Source organism: Urocitellus parryii, chromosome 9 (assembly GCF_045843805.1).
Source record: "Urocitellus parryii isolate mUroPar1 chromosome 9, mUroPar1.hap1, whole genome shotgun sequence".
NCBI lineage: Eukaryota > Metazoa > Chordata > Mammalia > Rodentia > Sciuridae > Urocitellus > Urocitellus parryii.
In genome coordinates, this window is record NC_135539.1 from 68,974,324 (window position 1) to 68,999,956 (window position 25,633).

Here is a 25,633-nt window from a genome sequence, read left to right on the forward strand (position 1 = left end):
TACTAGTTGGCAGTATGAGTATGTTACGTGAGTTGTATGAATATACCTTTAAGTCAAACCTCAAATTAAACAAAGGACAAATTGCTGGACTAAGCATAATTACTGCATTTGGTAAATCAATTAAGAAAATTCTATCCACATATACTCCCTTTGCACACTGAAAATTGGAGTGGGAGTTGGGGGAATTGGCATTTTTATTGCTACTCTTCAATGCTTCATTACAATAGTAACAATATGAGAGTTTTAGGAACACACTTTAGAAATCATTGCTCTCAGAGGAGAGAAGAAAAGGCACTTTTAAGGTAATTGATCACCTTTCTCCATTAGAATCTGTTGGTTTCTAATAGGCCATAAATATATGCATAATATGTCAATACACTCTGTTATCATGTATATCTAAAAAGGAAAGGACAAATGAAAAAAATAGGCCATAAATATGTTCAACACTCTCCATTCTCAAACGAAAGCAAAATAACAACTGCCAAAGAAATCTCTCAGGAGGTGCAGTGGCACATACCCATATCCTAGTTACTAGGGATGTTGAGGCAGGAGGATCACAAATTGGAGGCCAGTCTTGGCAACTTAAACTATATCAAAATAAAAAAACAATAAAATAAAAAGGGTTGGGGATATAGCTCAATGGGTAGGGTACCCTTGAGTTCGATTCCCAGTACTACCAAGAAAAAAAACTTCTCTCAAACTTCTACACATGTATACTGCAGCCATCCTCTTTCTTTTCCTTCTTACTTGGATGTTTTAAGATACACTTTTCTCTATTTCTCGTAAAGTTGCCCTTTGATTCACCATCATAACAGCACTCTGACAGAGACCACCAACATTTTCCTAAGACTGTTAGTTGGTGTCCCTACAGATTCTAAAATGCTGGACTCACCTGCTTTTTAAGGAAACCATCATTCTGGCTCCACCTCATGCTAGCATTATAACTTTGGTCGGTTTACTCAAGTTCTAAACCTGTTACCTTGTCTATTAAATGGGGATATTAAATATATGCTTTTAAACAATTGTTCTTAAAGTTGAATGAGGTAATACATATACAGAATTCTTTATATGAACACAAATATCATTATCATAATAATTGTCCCTTTTCTACTACTCCTCTTTCTTGGTTCTTTCTTATTACTATTACTATTATTATTACTTATTACTATCTCAGTCTCCTTCACGGTTTTTCTAGCTGAGTTTATAAATTGAGATTTTCTTGCCTTTCTTAACTCTCAGTTTTGATGGAACACATTTTACTTGGGCTTCAATTAACATCTGTTTTCCAACAAACCCAAATCCCCAAATGTGTATCTTTTAGCAAAACCTCTCTCTTGGTACTTCTAGCTAAATATGTCCATCTTAAAGATGTCTTTATCTTTTACTTCCTTGAATGCACTTCTATATTCTCCCTATAAACATACAATCTATTTTATCCAACTGCTAAGAGCTCTCTGACTTTTAGGAGTCAGTATTCATCAAATTCCCTTACCTGCTTCTTCATAATAAAACATCTCAAACTTAGCATATTCTTTTCATATCTGCTGCTGATGTATTTCATTATCCATAGCTTGAGTTACACTAATAGCCTTTTAACCAGGTTTCCCTGTCTCTTTTATCTAGGTCCAAAATACTGCCTTAGTCTCATGCTTCCCTCTCTGTAAAAACCTCAGCTGATAAGTGAAGGTGGTTAACAAAACTATATGAAATATCTTTGGTAGTTAAAGAAATTCTGGTTAAAACATGAGTTTGCTAATTTGGCAGATTAGTCAAGGTAATAGAAATAAGAAGCCAACATTCTTGTATATTTCATTTAGGTAGAATTTGAAGTGGTATTTTGGCAGTATTTTTCAAGATCCTTGGAGGCATTCATACATTTGATATCTCAAAGCTGTCCTAAATAAATAATTCTGTATACCAAATAAGCTTTATTTGTATCAAAAATTGTAATGGGGAAAAACTGATCGTCTAAAAAGCCCAACAGTAATTAAAAATGTGGTCAGATAAACACAGTGTTGTTAAGATATAAAGCCAGTTTATTTTTACACAAATGTTTTCATATTATAAGTAAAATTCTTTTTTTAAAGCAAGATAAAAAAATCTTATATAATGAATTTATAGGTGTGTTAAAATACTTAGTAGAGAATAGAAATGAATTACATATGATATGTTAACAGTGACTATCTTTGGATAATGGAACGGTGAGGAATATTTTTGACTTTTAGTTTTTCCTGTTCTTCGAATTTTCAGTATAGTCTACTTTTTTTTTTTTTTTTTAAAGAGAGAGTGAGAGAGAGAGAGAGAATTTTTAATATTTATTTTTTAGTTCTCGGCGGACACAACATCTTTGTATGTGGTGCTGAGGATCGAACCCGGGCCGCACGCATGCCAGGCGAGCGAGCTACCGCTTGAGCCACATCCCCAGCCCTAGTCTACTTCTTTAATGATGGAAGAGACAACTTTTATGTATAATCAAATCACCCTCAATCGTGTTTTTTAATTAGTGGTCTCAACTTTTTCAATGAAACCTTTTTATTAGTTAAAGTAAATTGGCCACATATCCGCAAAATAATGATATTTATTTTAAAATTATACCACACATTTGCAGTTGTACCAAATACTTTATGTACATCGTAGAATATGTAAAAGTAAATAGAGGGTTGGGATTGTGGCTTAGTGGTAGAGTGCTTGCCTAGAATGTGTGAAGCACTGGGTTCGATTCTCAGCACCACATACATATAAAAAAATGAAGGTACATTGACAACTAAAAGAATATTTATAAAAAAAAATAAATAGAAAGATAAAAAGTTAAAAGTACATAAATAGAAGTTCCAACCCCCTTCATACACATACATATTCCTTGTAGATCAAGAATATTGTGCATTCTACTTTTCAGATCACTGGTCTACAGAATAAAAAAAGAAAATTAATTTTAAAGCTAGGTAAATTTACTTAGAGACTCAGTACTCATTATATATATACTTTAAATGTCTTTATTTTTTATTTTATATGGTGCTGAGGATTGAACCCAGTGGCTGACACATGCTAGGCAAGTGCTCTACCTCTGAGCCATAACCCCTGCCCCTCATTACATATTTTTTAACAGTAAGTTTTCAGAAAAGTTTATTGAATGATTGAATACATTTAACGTAAAACAGCGATCAAATTATGGAGGAAAGGAAGTATCTCTTTGGTTGAGTATCTATCTGGCACTTTGAGAGGCCACTGGGTTCTTCCTGTAGGGAAATAATAAATGGTAGACATAGGAAAGTCTTATTGTTTATGAGTTAACACATCGAAAGTTTTTATTAATGCCTATAGATTTATTCAGTTCTTTACATTTCATCTATTTTTAACAAATGAGTTGCAAACAGCACTTTGCTATGCATGATTGATTAGTTAAGTAAAATCTTACAAGAGCTATTTTTGAGGTAACAGTATAGAAAAACTTACATTGTTAATTCACATTTAGTGTTTTTTGGAGATGGGGTGAGGAGGGGTATCAGGAATTGAATTCAAGGGCACTCAACCGCTGAGCCACATTCCCAGCCTTATTTTAAAATTCTATGATTTTAGAGACAGGGTCTCACTGAGTTGTTTAGTGCCTCTCTTTTGCTGAGACTGGCTTTGAACTTGTGATCCTCCTGTCTCAGCCTCCCGAGCTGCTGGGACTAAAGGCGTGTGCCACCATGCCCGGCTCTCATTTAGTTTTGCAGAAGCATTTTGATATATTTGATTATAAGACTTCAAAAAATGAGAGTGACCAATACTGAATGAGGAATTAAACTAAGTTAGTCTTGTTTTATAAGTTACAGCCATTTGAAAGGCTTTCAATCTTCTCATTTGAAAATGAAAGAGTGGAGCTGGAGGTGTAGTTCAGAGATATAGCCTTTGCCTAGCATGTGTGTATCGCTGGGTTCGATCCCTAATAAATGCAAAGAAAAAAGAGAGAGAGAGAGAAAATGAGATAATTAGTTTATAATACTTCATTTAAAACTTCTATAATTTTGTAGAAGCTCAAATGTTAACATCATAGAATTAGAGAGTAGAATAGTGGTTACCAGAGCCTGGGAAGGGTTGTTGGGTATGGGGTATAGATGGAGAGAGGATGTTTAATTAGGTACAAGGGAGCAATTGGTGAGGAAGAATAACTTTCAATATTCTGTAGCACAGTAGGTTACCTAGTCAATATATACTAAATCAATTAATTAGATTTCAAAACAGCTAATAGGGAATGGGAGTGTAGCTTAGTGTACTTCATATATAATGGGTTCAGTCCCCACCCTCCAAAAAAGAATCCTAGTAGACATTACACATTATATACATGTATTGAAGTATAACATGATATCTATAAATATGTAGAATTACCATTATGTCAATTAAAAATTTTAAATGTATTTTTAAAATTCTATGATTTTTGCCATTTTTTTAGGTAGCTTGTCCTTTTATAATATTTTGTAATATTTAAGAAGAGTTAATGTAAATACGTTTGATAATGCAGTATGATACAAATTTCGAAAACTATAATGCTCAATAAAATTGATATTTCATTGCAGTTGTTAAAAGAGGCTGCACATCCAGAATCTTCCAAGGAGATTTGAAAAAAAAAAAAAAAATCAGTTCTTACCCTAAAGATAGAGCTTCAGAATAGAGTTTTTAAAATGCTTTCTTATGCTTCCCCCGTGTTCTCTTGATTATAAAAGAGATGCACACTCCATGTAATTTTGAAAATATGTAAAGTAGAAAACAAGATGGGGGGAAAACACTTTACCATTGATCAGCAAACCCTGTTAACATTTTGGTGTTTTCTTTGCCTTTTTTTTTTCTCTATAGTTTTTCATGGATGAATTATACTGTATGTACAATTTTCTGTTCTTATTTCTCACTTAGAAGCACTTTGCTTTGTCATTTAAAACACTCCTTAAACATAATTTTAGCCTGGTACAGTGGCACATTCCTGTAATCCTAGCTACTTGGGAGGCTGAGGTAGGAAGAGACAAATTTGAGGCCAGTTTGGCAACTTAATGAGACCCTGTCCTAAAAAATGAAAGGGCTGGGAATGTAGCTTAGTGGTGGAACACCCCCAGGGTTCAGTCCCCAGTACTGCAAAAGAAAAAAAAAAATCGTTTTAAAGGTATAACTTTCTTTTGCTCTCTATAATAATTGCTTCATATCAGATGGACTGTAGTCACTATCATTATTATCATGTCCTAATATTTATTCTTATTTTGCCAACTGGACAGGAAAGTTCAGGTAATTTATGTGACTTGCCCAAGATCATAATATTCCCCCAGATGACCACAAGAGTGCTTATATTGTGACTAAAGATCTTTTGCTCTTTCACTTTGCTACAATACATATATAGAGGTTAAGTATTTTTATCTATTTGTTTATTCCACAAACATTTAATGCCCTTGTATTAGATATATGAATATACAAACACAGATAAAATTAATAACACTTATTGATATCTTTCTTGTTCCAAGTACTGTTTCCTGTGCTTTACATGTATTATTAACTTTTGCTTAAAACTAACAACAACCCTTATTAGCACCATTTTACAAAATAGGAAAGTAAGGCACAGATTTTAGGTACCAGCTCATAAATGATATAGCTGGAATATAAACCAAATAAAACTGGTCTAGTGTTCATATTCAATCTACCCTCAAGAGTTCACTAAGGTAAATTAATACAAGTTTTTCATGTGTCGTGCTTGTTAAACATTTATTTATGAAAGGGTCTTTATGAAGCCTGTACTCTCATAAATTATAAGGCTGAAAACGATTGTTTATTCAGTATTACTGTGTTTAATGTTAAAATTGAGAATCTTGTCAGTTGTATTTTCTACTTGTCTCTAGTCTCAAGCTATTTTGTTTGTATAAATGATGTGACTAAAATACAGTTTTGGATTAAAGTTGAATTTTTGTGATTTTATTTGATTTTGCTTAATTTATAGTTTCATTGATGTTTTAAATTCAGTTAGGATAAGCTTCTAGTTTGCTCTGAGTTTTTAGTAAACATGATTTTGTATTGAAAGTAGGTCCTTAAAAGTGAAGATGTCAAATTCTATCAAAGCATTAGCTATCTAGGTATTAAAAATTTAGTTTTTACTTAAATGACTATCATTAAGTACACTGCTGCTGGTGAGATTAGATGTTCTTTCAGATGGGGTAGTGCAGTAGAATTCTCAGTTGACTGACAATTGGAATATTTGGATCTCAGTGTCCGTTTTTGGTCATTTGACAGCTTTGTAGTTTTTTATTTTTAACTACTCAGAATGATAATTGTTATTCCTTTCTCAGAATGTTCTTACATGGGGAAAATTGAATGTTCTGGAAAGATTATTAAACTAATTAAAGATTAATATGCTGCCACATTATTGTTATTGTCATTCCAATAATGTATTCCAATAATGAGTGTAGGTTTGATTTTTCTGATAAAAATATAAGTCTGAGGTTAAATCTAATTGCATTTATCTTAATGTGTCCATTCCTATTCTGCTGATGTAATGGGGGTTTATTACATTATATATTTCTTGAAACGTGCCATAAATAGAGAACTGAAATTTACAAAGGATTTGAACTTGGACATACAACGATGACTGGTAATTAAAAAACAACTGAGATTACATCACGTTTTACTGTAGTGAATTAATAATTTAAAATACAGTATATTTCCAGTAAGCCCTAATAGTGTATTTCCTTAAGTGAACCTTTGGCATTTATATTTTTAAAGCAGCATTTTCATAAAGTGTGTTCCTTATGACATTAATTTAATTGAGTATTAACTAATAGTGGTTAACATTTAAAAAGGAGAGTTTGTTTTGTCAAATATATTTGAGTAACATTGATTGAAATTAAGTTAAACAGGTTTCTTTAAGGGCCTTTTTAAGCCTGAAAAAAATGCATTTTCCCCATATTATTTGACCATGAAATGTTTTGCAGCACACTTCCTGGGATTTCTCTGCATTACACAGAGCAAAGTTTTCCAAAATAAAGTTATAATAATTTGAATATAGCAAGAAATTATGCTTTATTTATTTTAAATATTGGAAATAAATTCAAACATTAAAATAACAACTATCAGAGATTGAAAGTGTAGATTAAGTACTTTTTTCTCTTAATTTGTAGGTACGAAAAAAGGACCAGATTAATATTGAAACAAAGAACAAAACTGTTCGATTTATTGGAGAATTAACAAAATTTAAGATGTTCACAAAAAATGATACACTGCATTGTTTAAAGGTAAGTGCTGAATTGTTTGTTTTTAATAGAAAAATTTAAAGTTTTAGATGTAAGTAGTGAATAAATTGAAATAATTAAATATTTGATTAATACAAAAGAAAACAAGAAAAGGACTGGAAAAATACTTCTCAATAGTAGAGTGTTTGCCTAGCATGCTCAAGGCCCTGGGTTCGATCCCCAGTACTACCAAAAAAATAAATAAATAAAAATAACAAAAGAAGTAGAAGAAAAAATAATTAAAAAGGAATGTTAAACAGAGGAGCAAAACAGAAAACAAATAGTAACATAGTAGATATAAATGTAGCTCTGTTAGTAACTGCATGAAACAAAGAGGGATACAATAACATCTATAAAAAGCCATAAGAACATAAGACTTCATTAAAACTACTATGTGCTATGTATGAGACAGATACTGTTAAGTGTAAACACAAGAAAGGTTCCAATAAAAAAATGGGGAAATATATTACACTAATAATAACTATTTTTTTTCAAAGTAGATTTTTAAATTGAAAAACATTGTTAGAAACAAAGGGTAGTTCACAAAGATAAGGAAGTCATTTTAATGGGAAAATGTTAATTGAATCAGTCAATTTGCATCCAGTAACATAGCTTCAAAATATGTAAAGCAAAAATTGGCAAGTAATAGAGAAATAAACAAACCCACAATTAAAATGAGAGGTTTGAAAACACCTCTCAGCTTATAGAACAGGCAGAAAAAAACCCCTAAGTTTGTACTACACAGAATTTGGTAATATATTTACCAACCTTCATCTAATTGACACCATACTCAACAACAGAATTTATAATCTCAGATATACATGGATCATTTACCAAAATCAACCATAAAGTCTGAAAAGATTTGAGAGGATTGAAATTTTTGAGATTAAGGGTTTTGTCCACAATGAAATTAAATCAAAGTCAACTAACAGTAACTAACTGTATGTATTAAAGCTGATGAAGAAAAATGAAATAGTTCTTCTGTACCTGAAATTGGTCACTTTTACTAACATTGATTTTCTCTATAACATATCTTCTGACAACTTGATTTCCTTGGGTTTTCAATAGGTATATCAAACAAAATGTATCTTATAAATTCAAATACATTTAAAATACCCTGAGTTAAGGAAAATTAAACAAGTGTCTTTACTGCATGGTATCTTAGAATGTTTAAAATACCAGTTGTCGAGCATGGTGGCACATGCGTGTAATCCCAGCAGCTCTGGAGGCTGAGGCAGGAAGATCTTAAGTTCAAACCCAGCCTCAGCAATTTAGTGAGACCCTAAGCAACTCATGGAGACCCTGTCTCTAAATAAAATACAAAAAAGGATTTGGGATGTGACTCAGCAGTTGAGTGCCTCTGAGTTCAGCCCTGTTACCAAAAGTGAAACAAGACAAAAAAACTCCAAAAGTCATTATAAATATTCAAGGAATTAAGTTTCCTAAACTTTCATGGAGCATCTCAAGACATTGGTACATAGCAAAGTAAATTCAGAGAAACTCAAGACAGCATTATAAGAGATTGTAGGAATTTTCTTAACACTGTAATTGAAAGGAGTCATGCTATATAAACGTTTTAAATGTATTAGTATATTTCTTTGTATTCTTAAAATATGTAGGAAAGATATATATATATATATTTCTTGAAACAAAAATTCCATCTCTAAAAATTAATTTTAAGGAAATAATCAATAATATGAGCACAGATTTACATGCAGTTTGTTTATCATACAATTTTTGAAATAACAAAAAATGGAGATAATTTGGATGTCAAACAAATTTTTTTAATATTTATTTTTTAGTTGTAGTTGGACACAATATCTTTATTTTTATGTGGTGCTGAGGATCGAACCCAGGGCCTTGCACGTGCTAGGCGAGCACTCTACTGCTGAGCCACAATCCCAGCCCATCAAATAAATTTTTAACCTATTCATATTATGTCATTCTGTATGCCTTATAAATTGTGCCATTGCAGGATAAAAAAGGACATGAAAAAATACTTACATTGAGCCAATAAAAAACCAAGTTATTAAATGAGACAACATGTCTAAAGTGTTTTTTGTTTTAAAAATTATGCACAGAAAAAGATTGAGAGGATAAAAATTAAAAGGATATGGGAATGAGGTTATAAATTTTATATAATACAAGTATTCTGGGGTAAGAATTTTTCAAAATAAATATTATATAGATCAAAAAAGTCATTGAGAAAACGTTATCTTTGTATGTGGCATGTACTTAAATGCATTAATAATAAATGTAGACTATAGATAGGACTTTGACATAGTTCCCATATATGTATGAAAGGAAATACATTAAATATATTGAAGTTTCTCAGTAAAATTTTATGAGAGAACACAAAGATGCCCAGCAATGAAACGTACTAAAGAACATTTGATTTTGTTTTTTACTTTGACATTTTATAAGATGATACACATATTAGATGTGTATACTATTTTCTTTCTCTGCTAGGACTCAAATGTTGTCTTTGTAGTTTTTCATCATTTTTATAATTCCAGATGCTTCTATCAGACTTTTCTCATCACCATATTGAAATGGCATGTACCCTGCTGGAAACATGTGGACGGTTTCTTTTCAGATCTCCAGAGTCGCACCTGAGGACCAGTGTACTTTTGGTAAGGGCTTGGGAATCCTGGTAAGAACCTGAGGTTCTTGATTTGCTTCAGTGACTAAAAATATTGCTCATTACTGTTCATCTTCCCCTGCCATGAGAATACAAACATTTCTACTGAAACTAGAACATTTCAAACAATAAACTGCCATCCTGGAGAGCTGTAGGAATCTTTCTCATTTGGTTACTAGTGAATTCACAGTATTATAAAGGGAATTAAGTTGAATCCATAAAACTAAACAAATTATACAAACAAATACATACTCTCATACTTTTAGGTTAGATTCATCTTTGTTTTTGCTACAAGCTGTTATTAATGTGTCATTTAAAAGATAAAAGTATAAGCTAAAAAATGTAAAATTAAATTTTAATATTTAAAAATCAAAATATAAACTTGAAAATTTAGGGAGAGAAGTTATTTCTGAAGCTAATTAGATGTTGAAATGGCCATTTCAGGGCTGGGATATGGCTCAAGCAGTAATCCTCTTGCCTGGCATGCGTGGGGTGCTGGGTTCGATCCTCAGCACCACATAAAATAAAATAAAGGTGTCCACCGAAAACTGAAAAATAAATATTAAAAAAATTCTTTCTCTCCTTCTCTCTTCTCTTCTCTTCTCTTCTCTTCTCTTCTCTTCTCTTCTCTCTCTCTAAAAAAAAGTGGCCATTTCAAGTTTATTGAGCATTCATGTTATTATGTTTATTGATAATGTCTAAGCATTTGCTTTCAGCCTTTGAAGAGACAAGAGATATGGTAAGAGGGATAGTGGTAGTAAAGAGAGTTCTGGTAGGAATCCCTGCATAGACTGTTATTCTATTGGTATATTGCATTGCAGTAGTCTTGATTTTATCATTTTGTACATGTCAGATTTTTTAGACTCTATTTATGATCATGAATACTCTATGCTGATGGTATTTAAAATGAAACATGAATTTATTTCTGTAAAATGTTTTCATAAATATTAATGTGATTGCCATCAAATGGAATTGATTTCCAAACTTTCAAGGCTTACATCACATCAATCATAAATTCAAATTTTATTGTAATTCCTTATGAAAAAAAAAACCCTCTCTTTCCTCTTTGGTAATTATACCGGTCAGGTTAACTTACTTTTTTTTTTTTTTTTTTTTAATGTTTTTAATGTCATTACATTTTTTTAGTGTTTTTTTTTTTTTTAAGGTGGACACAATATCTTTATTTTTATGTGGTGCTGAGGATCGATCGAACCCAGTGCTTCATGCATGCTGGTGAGCACTACCACTGAGCCACAACCCCAGCCCTTATACTTTTATTTTACTTATTTATTTTTATGTGGTGCTGAGGATTGAACCCAGTGCCTCCTATGTTCTAGGCAAGTGTTCTACCACTGAGCTACAGCCATAGCCCCTTAACTTACTTTTAATGCCTATATTTTATAACTGAATCCTTGATATTTATTTTTCCTAAGGAAAATATTTATGAATTATTATGGTATAGATGAACATAATATTTCCGAAATCTGAATTCTTTCCTACCTGACCAGTGCACTTTTTCCTACCCTTCTAGCAAAAGCAGCTAGCTTTTGGTATTGATTCTCTTGATTTCTGGATACAGACCTTGTTTGTTTATCATTTAACAGTTTTTTTAAAAAATATTTTTAGTTATAGATGGACACAATACCTTTATTTTATTTTTTTATGTAATGCTGAGAATCAAACCCAATGCCTCACACGTGCTAGGCAAGTGCTCTACCACTGAGCTACAACGCTAGCCCTCGTTTAACAGTTTTGAGAATTAATCAGTTCTCCAGGGATTTTATAGTTGGGTAGGAGGGGTCATATAAAGACATGAAATATAATCATCATCCTCAAAATGTTCCACATCTAGTTAGAACTAAACACATATTTCCAATGTGGCATCATAAGTGCTTATATTAGAAGTCTACAGTAGATATTGGAGGGATACTTAGGCCAGCAGGAAAGATCTTCTCTATAAGCTTCATTTTTTTGAGTTAAAACTATGCCAGGGGTTGGGGTTGTAGCTCAGATAGAGCACTCACCTAGCATGCATGAGGCACTGGGTTCAATCCTCAGCACCACATAAAAATAAAATAAAGGTATTGTGTCCACCTACAACTAAAAAGTAAATGTGTTTAAAAAACCCCCACAGCTCTATGCCAGACCCTTGGTTGAAAGAGATAGTCTGCCTCTGGGTGATTTACAGGCTAGTAAAGCAGACAGAAAAGAAAATAGATGATTAAAATGCATCACCATAAGTATAATGTAATAATATGAATAAATTTAGGATATTGTGTGTATAGTTTAACAAAGACATCTAATCTAGTCTTGCAATATCAAGAAAGTTTTCCTGAATGAAGTACTATTTTAGAGACCTAAGTTAAGTCTTACAGAGAGAGAAACCTTTTTAAAAAAATTTGTTCTAATTAGTTGTACATGATAATATAATGCATTTTAATACATCATACTTATACATGGAGTATAACTTCTCATTCTTCTTTTATACATGGTGTAGAATCACACTGATCATGTAATCATATATGTATATAGGGTAATAATGTCTGACCCATTCTACTATCCTTCCTACATCCACATGCCCTCCCCTCCCTTCATTCCCATCTGCCAAATCCAAAGTACCTCTATTCTTCCCTAATCCCTCCCTCCCACCTTATTGTAAATTAGCATCCATGTATCAGAAAAAACATTCTACCTTTTGTTTTTTGGGATTGGCTTATTTCGCTTAACATGATATTCTCCAGCTCTATCCATTTACCTGCAAATGCAGTAATTTTCTTTATCCATTCACCTGTTGAAGGGCATCTAGGCTGGTTCCATAATTTAGCTATTGTGAATTGACTACTATAAACATTAATGTGGCTGCATCACTTTAGTATACTGATTTTAAGTCCTTTGGGTATAAACTGAGGAGTGGGATAACTGGGTGAAATGGTGGTTCCATTCCCAGTGCTTTCCATAATGGTTGTACCAATTTGCAGTCCTACCAGCAGTGTACAAGTGTACCTTTTCCCCTACATCTTAGGCAACATTTATTGTTACTTGTATTCTTGATAATTGCCAAGCTGACTGAAGTGAGATGAAATCTTAGAGTAGTTTTGATTTGTGTTTTGACAGAGAAATCTTTTGAATAGGTAGTTACATTTTAAGATTGATGAGGTAGGAAAAACTAGATTATAAGGAGCCCTGAGTGCTATGCTAAGAAGCTTGAATTTTTTTTCCTTTAAATATTTATTTTTTTAGTTGTAGTTGGACACAATACCTTTATTTTATTTATTTTTATGTGGTGCTGAGAATCAAACCAGGGCCTCACATGTGCTAGGTGAATGCTCTACCATTGAGCAACAACCCAGCTCCTGAATATTTTTCTTAATTTCATCAAATAGCTATTGAAGGATTTTAAGTAAATGGATGGATATGGTCAGATTTAGATTTTTAGTAAGAGTAGCGTGGAGGAGATGACTGAGTTATACCAAGTCCTGAGGTAGGGAGAACAGTCAAAAGACTGTTGTAAAAACCTATGGAGAGGGGCTGGGGTTGTGGCTCAGTGGTAGAGCGCTCACCTAGAGCCTGTGAAGCCCTGGGTTCGATCCTCAGCACCACATAAAAATAAATAAATAAAACAAAGGTATTGTGTCCAACTACAACTAAAAAATAAATATCTTTAAAAAAAAAAACCTATGGAGAAAACAGCATACAGAGGAACATTGTAGGGATAGGGAATGATAATTAGCTAATGAAAAGCTTTTGGAAGTAGAACTGATAAAACTTGGGGTGAGGAAAAAGAAAGTGCCCCATGATAAGATCCATGATTCTGCCATAGGCATTTGAGTGAGTGATGGTACCAGTCATTGAGATAAAAGAACATAGGAGAGGGAACAGATGGAAGTGTTTGGTTTGAAGTCTTATAGGATAATCTAAAATGTATTCATATTTATTTGAGAACACATACTTATAACCTTTTGCCTAATGGTAAAATTGGTCTGGTGTGTATATGTATATTGGAGAAAATGGTTTTAAATCAGTTTAACAGATTGAAACTAATCTAGATTTAACATTGTATCACATGTATAAGTGATAAGTTAAATGGCGCATTATATTTTGTCCAAAGAATATACAGGGCATGGTTAATTATCTACAGCCCTATTAAACACAGAATTGTTTTCTGTTTCCAAACAAGACAGTTTGAAAGATTCAACCCACAAATTATGATATAGAGATAATAGTATTGGAGCTTAGCTACAATTAACATATACTAGGGAGCAAGAGAAGCAGTTACGAAACTTGGTATACCCATGGTTGAATTTAATAAATAGCAAAAATTTGTTTCAGTGATGGCCTCACATTGGATAAGTAGGATATGGAGAGGTTGTGTTTTTGATAGTTCATTCATTTATTCATGTATTGTTAAATATTAATTGCATGCCTATCAGGCACTATTTTACATGCAAGGTATACAACAAAAAAAATGACAGAGCCCTTACCTTCCTTGAGCTTACATACACAGCTGTCTTTTCAAAACTTAAAACTTGCAAGCATCCCAGTCCACAACAGCTACTTGCAGTCTGTCAGTGGTTTCTCTTCTGCTTCAAACCCAGAAACCAGAAAAGCATTCTATATTGCCCAGCCCCTCCCTGCTACACATTGGAACCACACTGGCCTTGTATGAATTCCTATGCCCTGTCTTGCTCTTTTTCTTCTTGAAGACTTTCTTCTTGCTATTCTCTGCTGTATATACTCTTCCTGTGGTTTATGAGGCTTTCCCCCCCCCACCCCTTTGTGGTGCTGGGGATTGAACACAGGGCATTGTTCATGGGAGGCATTTATTTACCAACTGAGCTATATCCCTAGCTATATCCCCACTTATGAGCCTTTTGACATCCTTCATATTCTAGCCTAAGTGTTACTTTCTCCAAGAGCCTTTCTCTAGCCCACCCCTAGCTAAAGTAGGTTTCCTTTTATTCTCCATCTTTATACCTTGCTGTTTTCCTTCATAACACTGATTACATTTATTATTGTGAAGGTGAATAGTCAATTTATGTGTTGACTTGTTTATTCTGTCTTCTTCTACTAGACCGTTAAAGTTCTTGAAGGTAGGAATCATGTCTGTCTTGTTCATTATTGAGTTTCTAGCACAAAGCATAGTGTCAAATAAAATGTTTTCTGGATTGTCTATTGAGTAGAGGTCTGAGTGGATGTAAAACAACCCATAATGCTCAGATTAGATCCTCAAACCAAAAAATTATCTAAAATAAGTGTGGAAGTTGGCAACTCTGAAGAGGATAGTGATTGAATAGATGTGTGTTTTTAATTCATTCCTCTGAGCTGATCCTGAGCAACTCTACACAAATTATAAAACCCTGGGGACTTTTCGTTTTCTTGTCTGTAGAGATATGTCAGATTTATCTGTTATAATATTGGATGGCACAAGCTCTGAGAGGGATTTATTTTTAGTTTTGCAAGGAACTGTCAGAGCAGAGTTGCCCCTTTATCTATGTATCTATCTATGTATCTCTCTATGTATCTATCTATCTATCTATCTATATATTTTTTATATCCAAAATGTGTTTATTGGGATGTTTTCCCACTCATCTTGATTCAGGCTGCTTTTAGTGCTGCTTCCTCCTGAAGGAACATCCTTCTGTAAGCCTTGCTTTTCCTCCTGTAGGCTGGCAGAGATCAGTGGAGCAGCCAACACACAAAACTACTGTTTGTGCATGGCTAAAAACTGTGGTGATTTTGTAGCATCCTGGGCATTTCACATCCATGAAATAGGAGTTGGGGCTCTGCACCAGGCGCTTCTTCTTGTGTTTCCACTTCTCCTCTTCCGGAGAGGGATGAAGGAGATCCTTTGCGAGAGGCCTGTTCTCGTGGGGAGGTCGTCACCACCGGACTTTATCTATATTTTTAACACTTGTTATTTTTTAGTTGTAGATGGACACAATATCTTTATTTTATTTATTTGTTTTTATGTGGAGCTGAGGATCCAACCCAGTGCCTCAAACTTGCTAGGCAAGTGCTCCACCACTGAGCAACAACCCCAGCCCTACCACTTAATTTTATTCACTTACATTCCAGCCTTGGTTTCCTTAGAGTTTATAACAGTCTGGCAGAGTTACAAAATTATATTTGTAGCAACATTCTCTGAATGTTTTCTTAGATAAGGCCTAATGCCAACTGGTCATAGACTAATTTATTTTAAAATTATTAGTAGTGTAACAGTGTGTTTAGACATTCATAGAAATCCTGGTGATTGTTGTTGTTGGGTTTTTTCCCCCCCTTTTCTAACTCTTTATCCTGAAATGTTGTCACTGAGAATAGAACAAATAAAGAAATCTCAAAATGAAAGTGTTTTGATTAATTTGAAAATTTTATTTTAGGAGCAAATGATGAGAAAGAAACAAGCAATGCATCTTGATGCAAGATATGTCACAATGGTGGAGAATGCATATTACTATTGTAACCCACCTCCAGCTGAAAAGACTGTGAAAAAGAAACGACCTCCTCTCCAGGAATATGTCCGGAAACTTTTGTACAAGGATCTCTCTAAGGTTACCACTGAGAAGGTAATTTTTTTCCCTCCAGTGCTGGGAATCTAACCCAGGGCCTCATAGATGCTAGGAGAGTACTCTACCACTGAGCTACATCTCTGGCTTCTAGAGAAGGTAAATCATAATTGAATTAGCTACCTATTAATAGTCAACTTGTGATTTGTGATTGTGCTAAACTTATGTAAATTCCAGGAGTGGTAGGGATAGATCCCAGGTTCCATTGTGATTGATTTTGTACAAGCCATCATAAGAAGATTTGTTTCATATGGTGATACATAATACTTGTGACACTTTTTGTTTTCAAACTTATAGCCAATTCTTGCTTTACACTTTTTATACAGTAAATTTCTATTTATTTTTTATTTTTATTTTTTTTACATTTGAATCAAATGGGGTATAATTTCTCATTTTTCTGATTGTACAGGTTGCAGAATCATATTGGTCATACAGTCACCTATATACATACAGCAATAATAATGTCTATTTTATTCTGCTGCCCTTCCTATGTAAATTTTTATTCTAATTAAAATAGTAACTTCTAAATTTAGTTTTGATGCCATATATACATTTGAAGCTGTTTATTTTGTTTGATTGTTTATTGATTTTGCAGTGCTAGGGATCAAATCTAGGGCCTTACGTGTGCTAGGCAAGTGCTCTACCTCTGAGCCATGTCTTTAGCCTTTAACTCTGGTATTTCATAATAAATTTGCTTTTAACATTGTGTATTAGTTCATGGGCTCTCAACCTTCAATGATCTTTAAGAAGCCTATGATCACTATGAAATTTCATAATTTTGATTGTCTGAATATCTGTATTTTTCTGGAGAAAGTGTGTATAAGCTTTCTTTAGATTCTCTGTAAGGAATAATTTCCATAAAAGGTTAAGAACTACTGGCTTTAGCTTAGTTATTGTAGTTAACCTTGTGGAAACTTCACTTTTAAGATGTTGAGCTGAACATATCTTGGTTAACTCTGTGATATAATACAGTTCAGAACCATGTTTCCTTTTTGGTTAGAAGGTAATAAGGAGTAAATAGTGCAGCTTTGAAAATTGAAGCCATTTTCCAGAATCATATGCAGTAGTTTATAACAATTTTAGAATTGGCTAAGTCTTGTGTGGTGGTGCATACTTGTAATCCCAGCAGCTGGGGAGGCTGAGATGGAGGATCACAAATTCAAAGTCAGCCTCAGCAATTTAGTAAGGCCCTAAGCAACTTAGCAAGACTCTGTTTCAGAATAAAAAAGATGGGGATATGGCTCCGTGGTAAAGCAAGAATTGGCTAAAAGTTTGAAAAGTATTGAGTACTTACGTGAGGACTTTGACATTTCCAGTGAAGGTGATATGAGAAAACATGTTTGGTGATTGTAGAGATTATATAGACATGAAAGGAATATTTTGCAATCTGCCAATAGTATCAAAAAGAAAGAATATGAATAGAAGTACAGTTCATAATTATCTTCATTAATAATAGAAGTTTTGAAATAGTAAAATTAGCATGTATAATGGGGCCTTTATAATGTGCAAAATACTTTTACTGTGTACTTCACACGTTTTAGGTTGTTTAATCCTTACTATAAATTGAAGTGTAAGTACTTCATCATTTCTCATTTTACAGAAGAGAAAACTAAGGTTGTTGTGCAGTGTGTTAGTCTGCTTTGTGTCAGTTTGACCAAAATACCTAACAAATATAACTTAGAAGAGGAAAAGTTTATTCAGAGATCTTAGTCCATTGACAGCCAAGTTCATAGCATGCCTCTAGTGACTCACTCCTCCAGTCATACTCCACCTGCCTACAGTTATCACCCAGTTAATCTATTCAAACTTTCAGTGGACTGATTTCAGGCCCACTTCTCATAATCTGATCATTTCCCCTCACAATATTTATGCATTAATACAAGAGCTTCTGGGGGGAACCTTATATCCAAACCATAACATCTAACATCAGTCTTGTTACAGTAGTCTCCATCTTAAGGGACCTTCTAACTAGTTGACCTTGCATATGCTTATTTGTCAGAAATTGATGATTTTTTTTAAATAAATGAGATTATTTATATCAGGTAATTCACAGAACAGAACATATTATTTTTGGTAAACCTTGGGTATTTCTTTCAATGTCCTGAGTATATGACTCTATACTGTTAGATTGAGTAAAGACCTGGAGGTGTAGCTCTGTGGAAGAGTACCTTTGGGTTAAATCCCCACTTCTACACACACACACACACACACACACACACACACACACACACAAAGAAGAAAAAGAAAGAAAGAAAGAAAGAAAGAAAGAAAGAAAGAAAGAAAGAAAGAAAGAAAGACTGGAAAGTATAGGAAATTTGGAGGAATTGTAGAAAGATTTAGAGAAAATGAGAGTAAATTTTCTCATAATTAGAAAATCTCATTTTTCCTATCTCTAAAGTGAAAAAAACTGATAAAAGCACTATATAAAATATTTCCCATCTCAAAAGTTCTGTTTCTCTGTACAGTAATAATAAAGTACCTGTATTATTTGTTCAGACTACTATATTCTTATTTAATAATTTGAAAAAATTCTCTTCCTTTAGGTTTTGAGACAGATGCGAAAGTTGCCCTGGCAGGACCAAGAAGTGAAAGACTATGTTATTTGTTGTATGATAAACATCTGGAATGTGAAATATAATAGTATTCACTGTGTAGCCAACCTCTTAGCAGGACTAGTGCTCTACCAAGAAGATGTTGGGATCCACGTTGTGGATGGAGTTTTAGAAGATATTCGATTGGGAATGGAGGTAACAAGGACTTCTTTAAAGTCACCAAATTGGAGTTTGTGGAGAATCTAAACAATCTTTGAATCATATTATTGAAAATAATAGTCATTTACTTTGGAGTCAATGATTTATTGTTTTTTTTTAAATTTATCTATTTATTTTTATTTTCATTTTTTATTCATCTGTATTGATACACATGTTCATTCCCTAACCCTAATCCTAGACCTACCCCTCATGTACTCCTACCTCTAAAACTATCACAAAGTACAAAAGCCCTTGCATATGTAAATCATGGGCATTTATGTGAAAAGCATAGATATTTTGGCAGGTACATTTGTATTCTCACATGTATCATATATATAAATATATTTTCTTTTTTTACATTAATTTTTGTATACTAAATTATACATGATGGTAGAATGCATTTTGATGCATCATACATAAATGAACTATTCTTTTGGTTGCACATGATGTAGAGTTATAAAGGTCATGTAATCATATATGCACATAGGGTAATAATGTCTCATTTATTCCACTATCATTCCTACCACCTACCCTCTCCCCTCCCTTTACTCTCTTCTGTCTAATCCACAGTACCTCTATGAGATTTATTGTTTTTTTAAATATATTTATTAGTTATTGATGAGCCTTTTTTTTTTCCTTTTTAACTCTTTCTTTTTTAGTTGTAGATGGACACAATGCCTTTATTTTATTTGTTTATTTTTTTATGTGGTGCCAGGGTTTAAACCTAACGCCTCATGTGTGCTAGGCAAGCAGTCAACCACTGAGCCACATCCCGGTCTCTGTTGATGAACCTTTTTATTATTATTTATTTATATGTGGTGCTGAGAGTCGAATGCAGTGCCTCACACATGCTAGGCAAGCTTTCTACCAGTGAGTCATAACCCCAGTCCATGATTTATTGTTAATAAGCCCTGGTGAATTAGATTTTCTGCTGTTATATCAGGCTAGCACTGAAGTGGTTTAACTATTTTTCTAAAGCTCTTGTTAAGATTATTTTGGCAGGCTGTATTAGATGTTTATTATTTCTGGGTCACTTTTGAGACTTAACTTATAGGATTCTGTGAACTTACTAATTAGAAAAAGTTGATAATCATTTTATAAGAATTTTCTGTAAATACTTTCCTCTTACTATAAACCTTAGGCATATTGTTTACTTCATAGATTACAAAGAAAATAGGTGATGGGGGTTAATAGGGAGAATTGCATTTTAACTTTAAAAACAATTCATTTAATGATAGCTTAATAATTTAATATCTAATATTCTTTTTATTAAAAACATGCCATTTCCTAGGGACAGTGAAAGGACCCTAACAGTGACCATGTTATTAGAAAGGAATAAAGAAACCATTGTTGTCTCACTGTTCAGTGTTTTTTCAACAGTTGATAGATATTGTTAAATTAGAGAATTTGCCCATTCAAATATTTTATTACATGGAAAAAATTGTGTTTTTTTTTGTTTTGTTTTTTAGGTTAACCAACCTAAGTTTAACCAGAGACGTATCAGCAGCGCCAAGTTCTTAGGGGAACTTTATAATTACCGAATGGTGGAATCAGCAGTTATTTTCAGAACACTTTATTCTTTTACTTCATTTGGTGTTAACCCTGATGGTTCTCCAAGTTCACTGGACCCCCCTGAGCATCTTTTCAGAATTAGACTAGTATGCACTATTTTGGATACCTGTGGCCAGTACTTTGACAGAGGTTCCAGTAAACGAAAACTTGATTGCTTCCTTGTGTATTTTCAGGTACATAGGCAGAATATGCATTTTGGCATATTGCATGAGTTCCAAAACATTATTGAAGAAATACTATAGTATTTGTATAAAATGTGTTCATTTTTAGGTTATTTTTATTATTCATATAAGAATGTTTTTAGAGGCTTAAATTTGTTATTCTATTATATTAACATTGTAATTGCTTATAGCGTTTATGTTTGATTAATTTGGAGAATTGTTTTGATGTAGTTTATGAACTTGGTATAGTAATTTATGGATTATGGTATCTAATAACAGTAATTTATTAGTTAAGTTACTTGTGATTTATATGCAGTTTATAATGTTCTTATGTTCTGATTTATGTCCAAAATTATTCTCTCTCTTTTTAATATTTTTTAGTTGTAGATGGACACAATACCTTTATTTTGTTTATTTAGTTTTTTTATGTGGTGCTGGGGATCGAACCCAGTGCCTCATTCATGTTAGGCAAGCACTCTACACTGAGCCACAATCCAGCCCCAAAATTATTGTTTCTAAAAGATTCTGTTTTCTTTTGGAGAAAGAAAACCTTATTACTTTGGGGGGAAAATATTAGTCTTAACACAGAAAGAAATTTTTGTTTATATATTAGTAAATTCTTGGGTTGTAGTTCCCATATCTTAATTTTAGTTTATTATATATAAGTTCAGTATAAATTAAATTCAGTACAAGTACAGAGACAGTCCTATAAAGTTTATATCCCACAAGTTAACTTGTGGGTTGATTGGTTGGAGCCTATTCACTGTTTACCATAAGATACTGACTAGGTTGCACAGCTCATTATCAAGTTCTTAAGATATTACTGAATGAAATACCAGTAATATCAAACAATTTTATATAATCATTAATTGTTAGTAATTTCATTTTACCCAGTGATAAAGAAAATAGATTTAATATTAGAACTTGAGGTGTCAAAAATATATCCACATAGAGACTGGTATTAAGTTGAGGATAAACACTCAGGAAATTGCAGTTTGTTACTTTTCTCTTACCATTATGTCTTTCCAGTATAGTACAGTTTGTTACTACTCCTTTATTTTCTGAATTGATGAGTAAAAAATGGGGAAAGATAAATGAGTTGGGGATCAGATTCCCTGCTGTATGTAAGGACTGTCTTAGCTGGAGACTATTCATTAGAAACTAGAGTATTGCTACAAAATAGCAGCTATAACTATCAGCATCCAAAGTAGAATCTTTTTCATAACAGAGTCCTCATTTGGATTCTACCACCCTGGGCTTCTCTCGAAAAGAGGTATTCAGAAATACCAAGGAACAAAAAGGGGAAAAAATCTTTTCACACAGTATATCTCTATATAGAGATATACCAAGGAAATGGGAGTCAGGAGTGGGTGAGGCTGGGGAGATAAGGTCATTGTATTCTGCCTAGAATACAAGAGAATAAAGTTCAGATGACCAGCTAGACGGATCATCTTGTGCAGTGCTTCTCAACTTCAGTGTGCATGCACATCACCTAGGGAGATTGCTATGATGCAGATGTTTATTTAATCTGTTGAGGGTTGGGGTCTAAGATTCTCCATTTCTAACAAGCTCCCACTTAGGTTCACACTTTGAGTGGCCCTAGAACAAATTGGAGAGAAAAAATGAAGTACCCAGAGGAATACCTGTTAATACACTAATAAATTCTTAGATTGGGCTTTTAGTTAATTTGAAAGTTTAGGAATTAAAACAAAACAATATAGAACAAGAGAATCAATCTAGAAGGAAATAGGGAAAATAACTACACAGTGCCATATACACAGGAGATGTGTATATGGCACTGTGTAGTTGATGATTACTGATTTTTATATAATTAAAAAATAATATCCACAGCTATTTTATTTTTTATTTATTTTTATGGAGCTGAGTATTGAACCCAGGGCCTTGTGCATGCAAGGCAAGCAGTGTACCAACTGAACTATATCCCCAACCCTACTTTTAATTAACCTTTCTAAAAATCAAAGTAATAGTATAGAGAAAATAATGAGAATTTATCAGAACTGTGGCTTTGAATCTCATTGTTTTTATAATATTAAATATGTAAAAAAAAACTGGGGTATCAGCGTAGAGTTTACACCTTGATTTCAGAGTATCTGAAATTTCTACTTGGCATTTTATTTATAATTTTCCTATGGCAGTTATAATAAAAAGATAAAATTTAAATAAATTCACTAAGTGGCTCAAAATCTATACAAGTAGAAATAATTGGACCATGCTATTGGCCATTACTAAAAATAGTAGGCTTTTTATACAATCTTTCAGCTTAGTTATTCTAATTAGGTAACATCACAATATAAATTTATTATTTTAAAATATTTTTTGTTATTTCTTATAGCTAATTTTTTTTTTCATTTGTTATCAGCGTTATGTTTGGTGGAAGAAAAGTTTGGAGGTTTGGACAAAAGACCATCCATTTCCTATTGATATAGATTACATGATCAGTGATACATTAGAACTGCTAAGACCAAAGATCAAACTCTGTAATTCTCTGGAAGAATCTATAAGGCAGGTGAACGACTTGGAACGAGAATTCTTAATAAAACTAGGTAAGCAACTAATTACAGAGGAAAAAAGAAGGTAATTTTGGAAAATGGTTTCTAGAATTTGCTTTGTAATGTTACCATAGTTTTACATTGGTATACTTTCTGTTTTCCATCATGAGTGTTAGCATTAGGTAAAACCTGTGTGGCAACCTTGGTTTCATTAAGTAATCTCAAGCTGGAGTAAAACAGTCGAGTAGTACTTTAAGCAAGTAATGGTAATGGAAAAATACAGTTTTGTCAGCCTCTCTTAATTTTAGAATCTTGATTGCTAATAAAATCTACTTTTTATGAAAGTATCTCTTACATATACAATGTATATTTTCAGCAGGTATTATTTCTAAGAATATGCAGGCTAGAGATTACAGAAGGGAATACCTGTTAAAAATTTGGAACAACTCTACAGAATTTCAGACCTTACTCATTTGTAGATTTGCCTCTGTTTCTAAGGACCAGAGAAAATGTGCCAAGGGTTATCTGTATACTTCTCAGTATCCTTCTGGAACATCTCTGTCTAGGGACTGTAGGAACCAACTCACTTGTCAACAGAGATAACAGGTACAAGGTCTAGTTGTACCATTCTGGTTTGCTTGCTAATAGTTCTTAGCCTACATTATTGTGGTCCTTTCAAAGAGACACATTTTCAGACTATTATGCTGTTACTTTACTCCCCATTAGCACTTGGTACATTTGTGTCTTATCATTAGGGATCTTTACCTTAACCAGTTACATTAACTGTATAAATTGAGTATGTTGTATGACTAAAGAACTGATTTTCATGGTGAAGGCATTTGTAATTTTTTTCCCCTTTCAAACTATTTTTTTAATATTATATTGAGTTTATTAATAGGATTGCTTTCATCAAAGGTAAGTCCTCTTTTGGAGAATATGATTGTTGTTTTTTGCAGAACTGAGGATTAAACCCAGGGGCAACTCTACCATTGAACTGCATCCTCAGCCCTTTTAAAAAAATTTTATTTTGAGACATGGTCTCTATAAGTTATGAGTGACAGCTGGCAATCCTTCTGCCTCACATTCCATGGTGTATACTAACATGCCCAGCTTTGATTTCTGTATTTTTCAAGGCACTGCTACTTATCATACAAGTATTGATTTTTCCTACTACTCAAGCCACAAAGGCTTAGGTAATTCTTCTTGGTTTTTTAACCTTGTCCCAAGTTACCTGGTTTTTCTTTTCATATTTCTAATTGAGTAAATGATCATTTCAAGCAAAGTATTTACTGATAAGTTGATAAACCTAGTTAATTCATGTACTTTTGTGTGCTTTAAAATTGTTCACTTATAACCTTGTTGCCCAAAACCTTTTCAGGATAACTCTCTGTATAGGGGCATGAGTAAATATTAGTGTGACATTCAGTTTGGTGGTGGTAAAGAGAACAGTATGCTTGGTCCTTTGTAGATTTGGGCTGCTTAGGAGGAGTCTGGAGAGGGAAAGATAAGTTATCATTTATGAGTGAAACTAAAGATAGTGGCAGCTACAGTTAGTGTGCTTCCAAGTCATCTCCATTTCCTCCTGATTTTAAGAGTCTAAATATCAGGAAGATGTGTGTAGAAATTTATAAATTAATTTTCTATTGAAAATCTATAAGATAATATAGTGTTTCTCATTGGTAGCACTTGCAAATTTATTGTCTCATTTTATGGTATCCAATGCTAACAGTACAGTTAATAGGAAAACACTAAAAGCATTCCTTTATTTATTTATTTGGTATGGGGGATTGAACTCAGAGGCACTTAACCACTGAGCACATCCTTAGCCGTTTTTATATTTATATAGAGACAAGGTCTTGCCAAGTTGCTGATGCTGGCTTTGAACTTGTGATCCTCCTGCCTCAGCCTCCTGAGCCACTCAGATTATAGGCATGCACCACCATGCCCGGCTTTTATTTTACTTAATTTTTTCTTTTTTTTGATACCAGAGTTGAACCCAGGGTACTTAACCACTAAGCCACATCCCCAGCCCTTTTTATTTTTTATTTTGAAACAGGATCTCACTAGGTTGCTTACAGTCTAAGTTGCTGAAGTTGACCTTGAACCTGTGATCCTCCTGCCCTAGCCTCCCGAGCCACTGGGATTATAGGCATGTGCCACCATGCCTGGCAGTGTTCCTTTACATTTAAAAAAAA

The 25,633-nt window shown here is 33.2% G+C and overlaps 1 protein-coding gene and 1 pseudogene across 2 annotated transcripts in view; one reads left to right on the forward strand and one right to left on the reverse strand.

Moving 5' to 3' along the window:
* The window catches only part of Upf2 (UPF2 regulator of nonsense mediated mRNA decay), a 115,247-nt gene that overhangs the window by 61,442 nt on the left and 28,172 nt on the right, over positions 1-25,633 (forward strand). For both annotated transcript variants that reach the window (XM_026408550.2, XM_077802257.1), the window contains exons 10-15: positions 7,131-7,244; positions 9,758-9,874; positions 16,260-16,445; positions 18,989-19,192; positions 20,665-20,940; positions 23,309-23,492. In XM_026408550.2, the coding sequence (XP_026264335.1) occupies positions 7,131-7,244; positions 9,758-9,874; positions 16,260-16,445; positions 18,989-19,192; positions 20,665-20,940; positions 23,309-23,492 (1,081 nt within the window). The remainder of the gene's footprint in view (positions 1-7,130; positions 7,245-9,757; positions 9,875-16,259; positions 16,446-18,988; positions 19,193-20,664; positions 20,941-23,308; positions 23,493-25,633) is intronic.
* LOC113196589 (small ribosomal subunit protein eS27-like pseudogene) lies at positions 15,427-15,749 on the reverse strand (annotated as a pseudogene).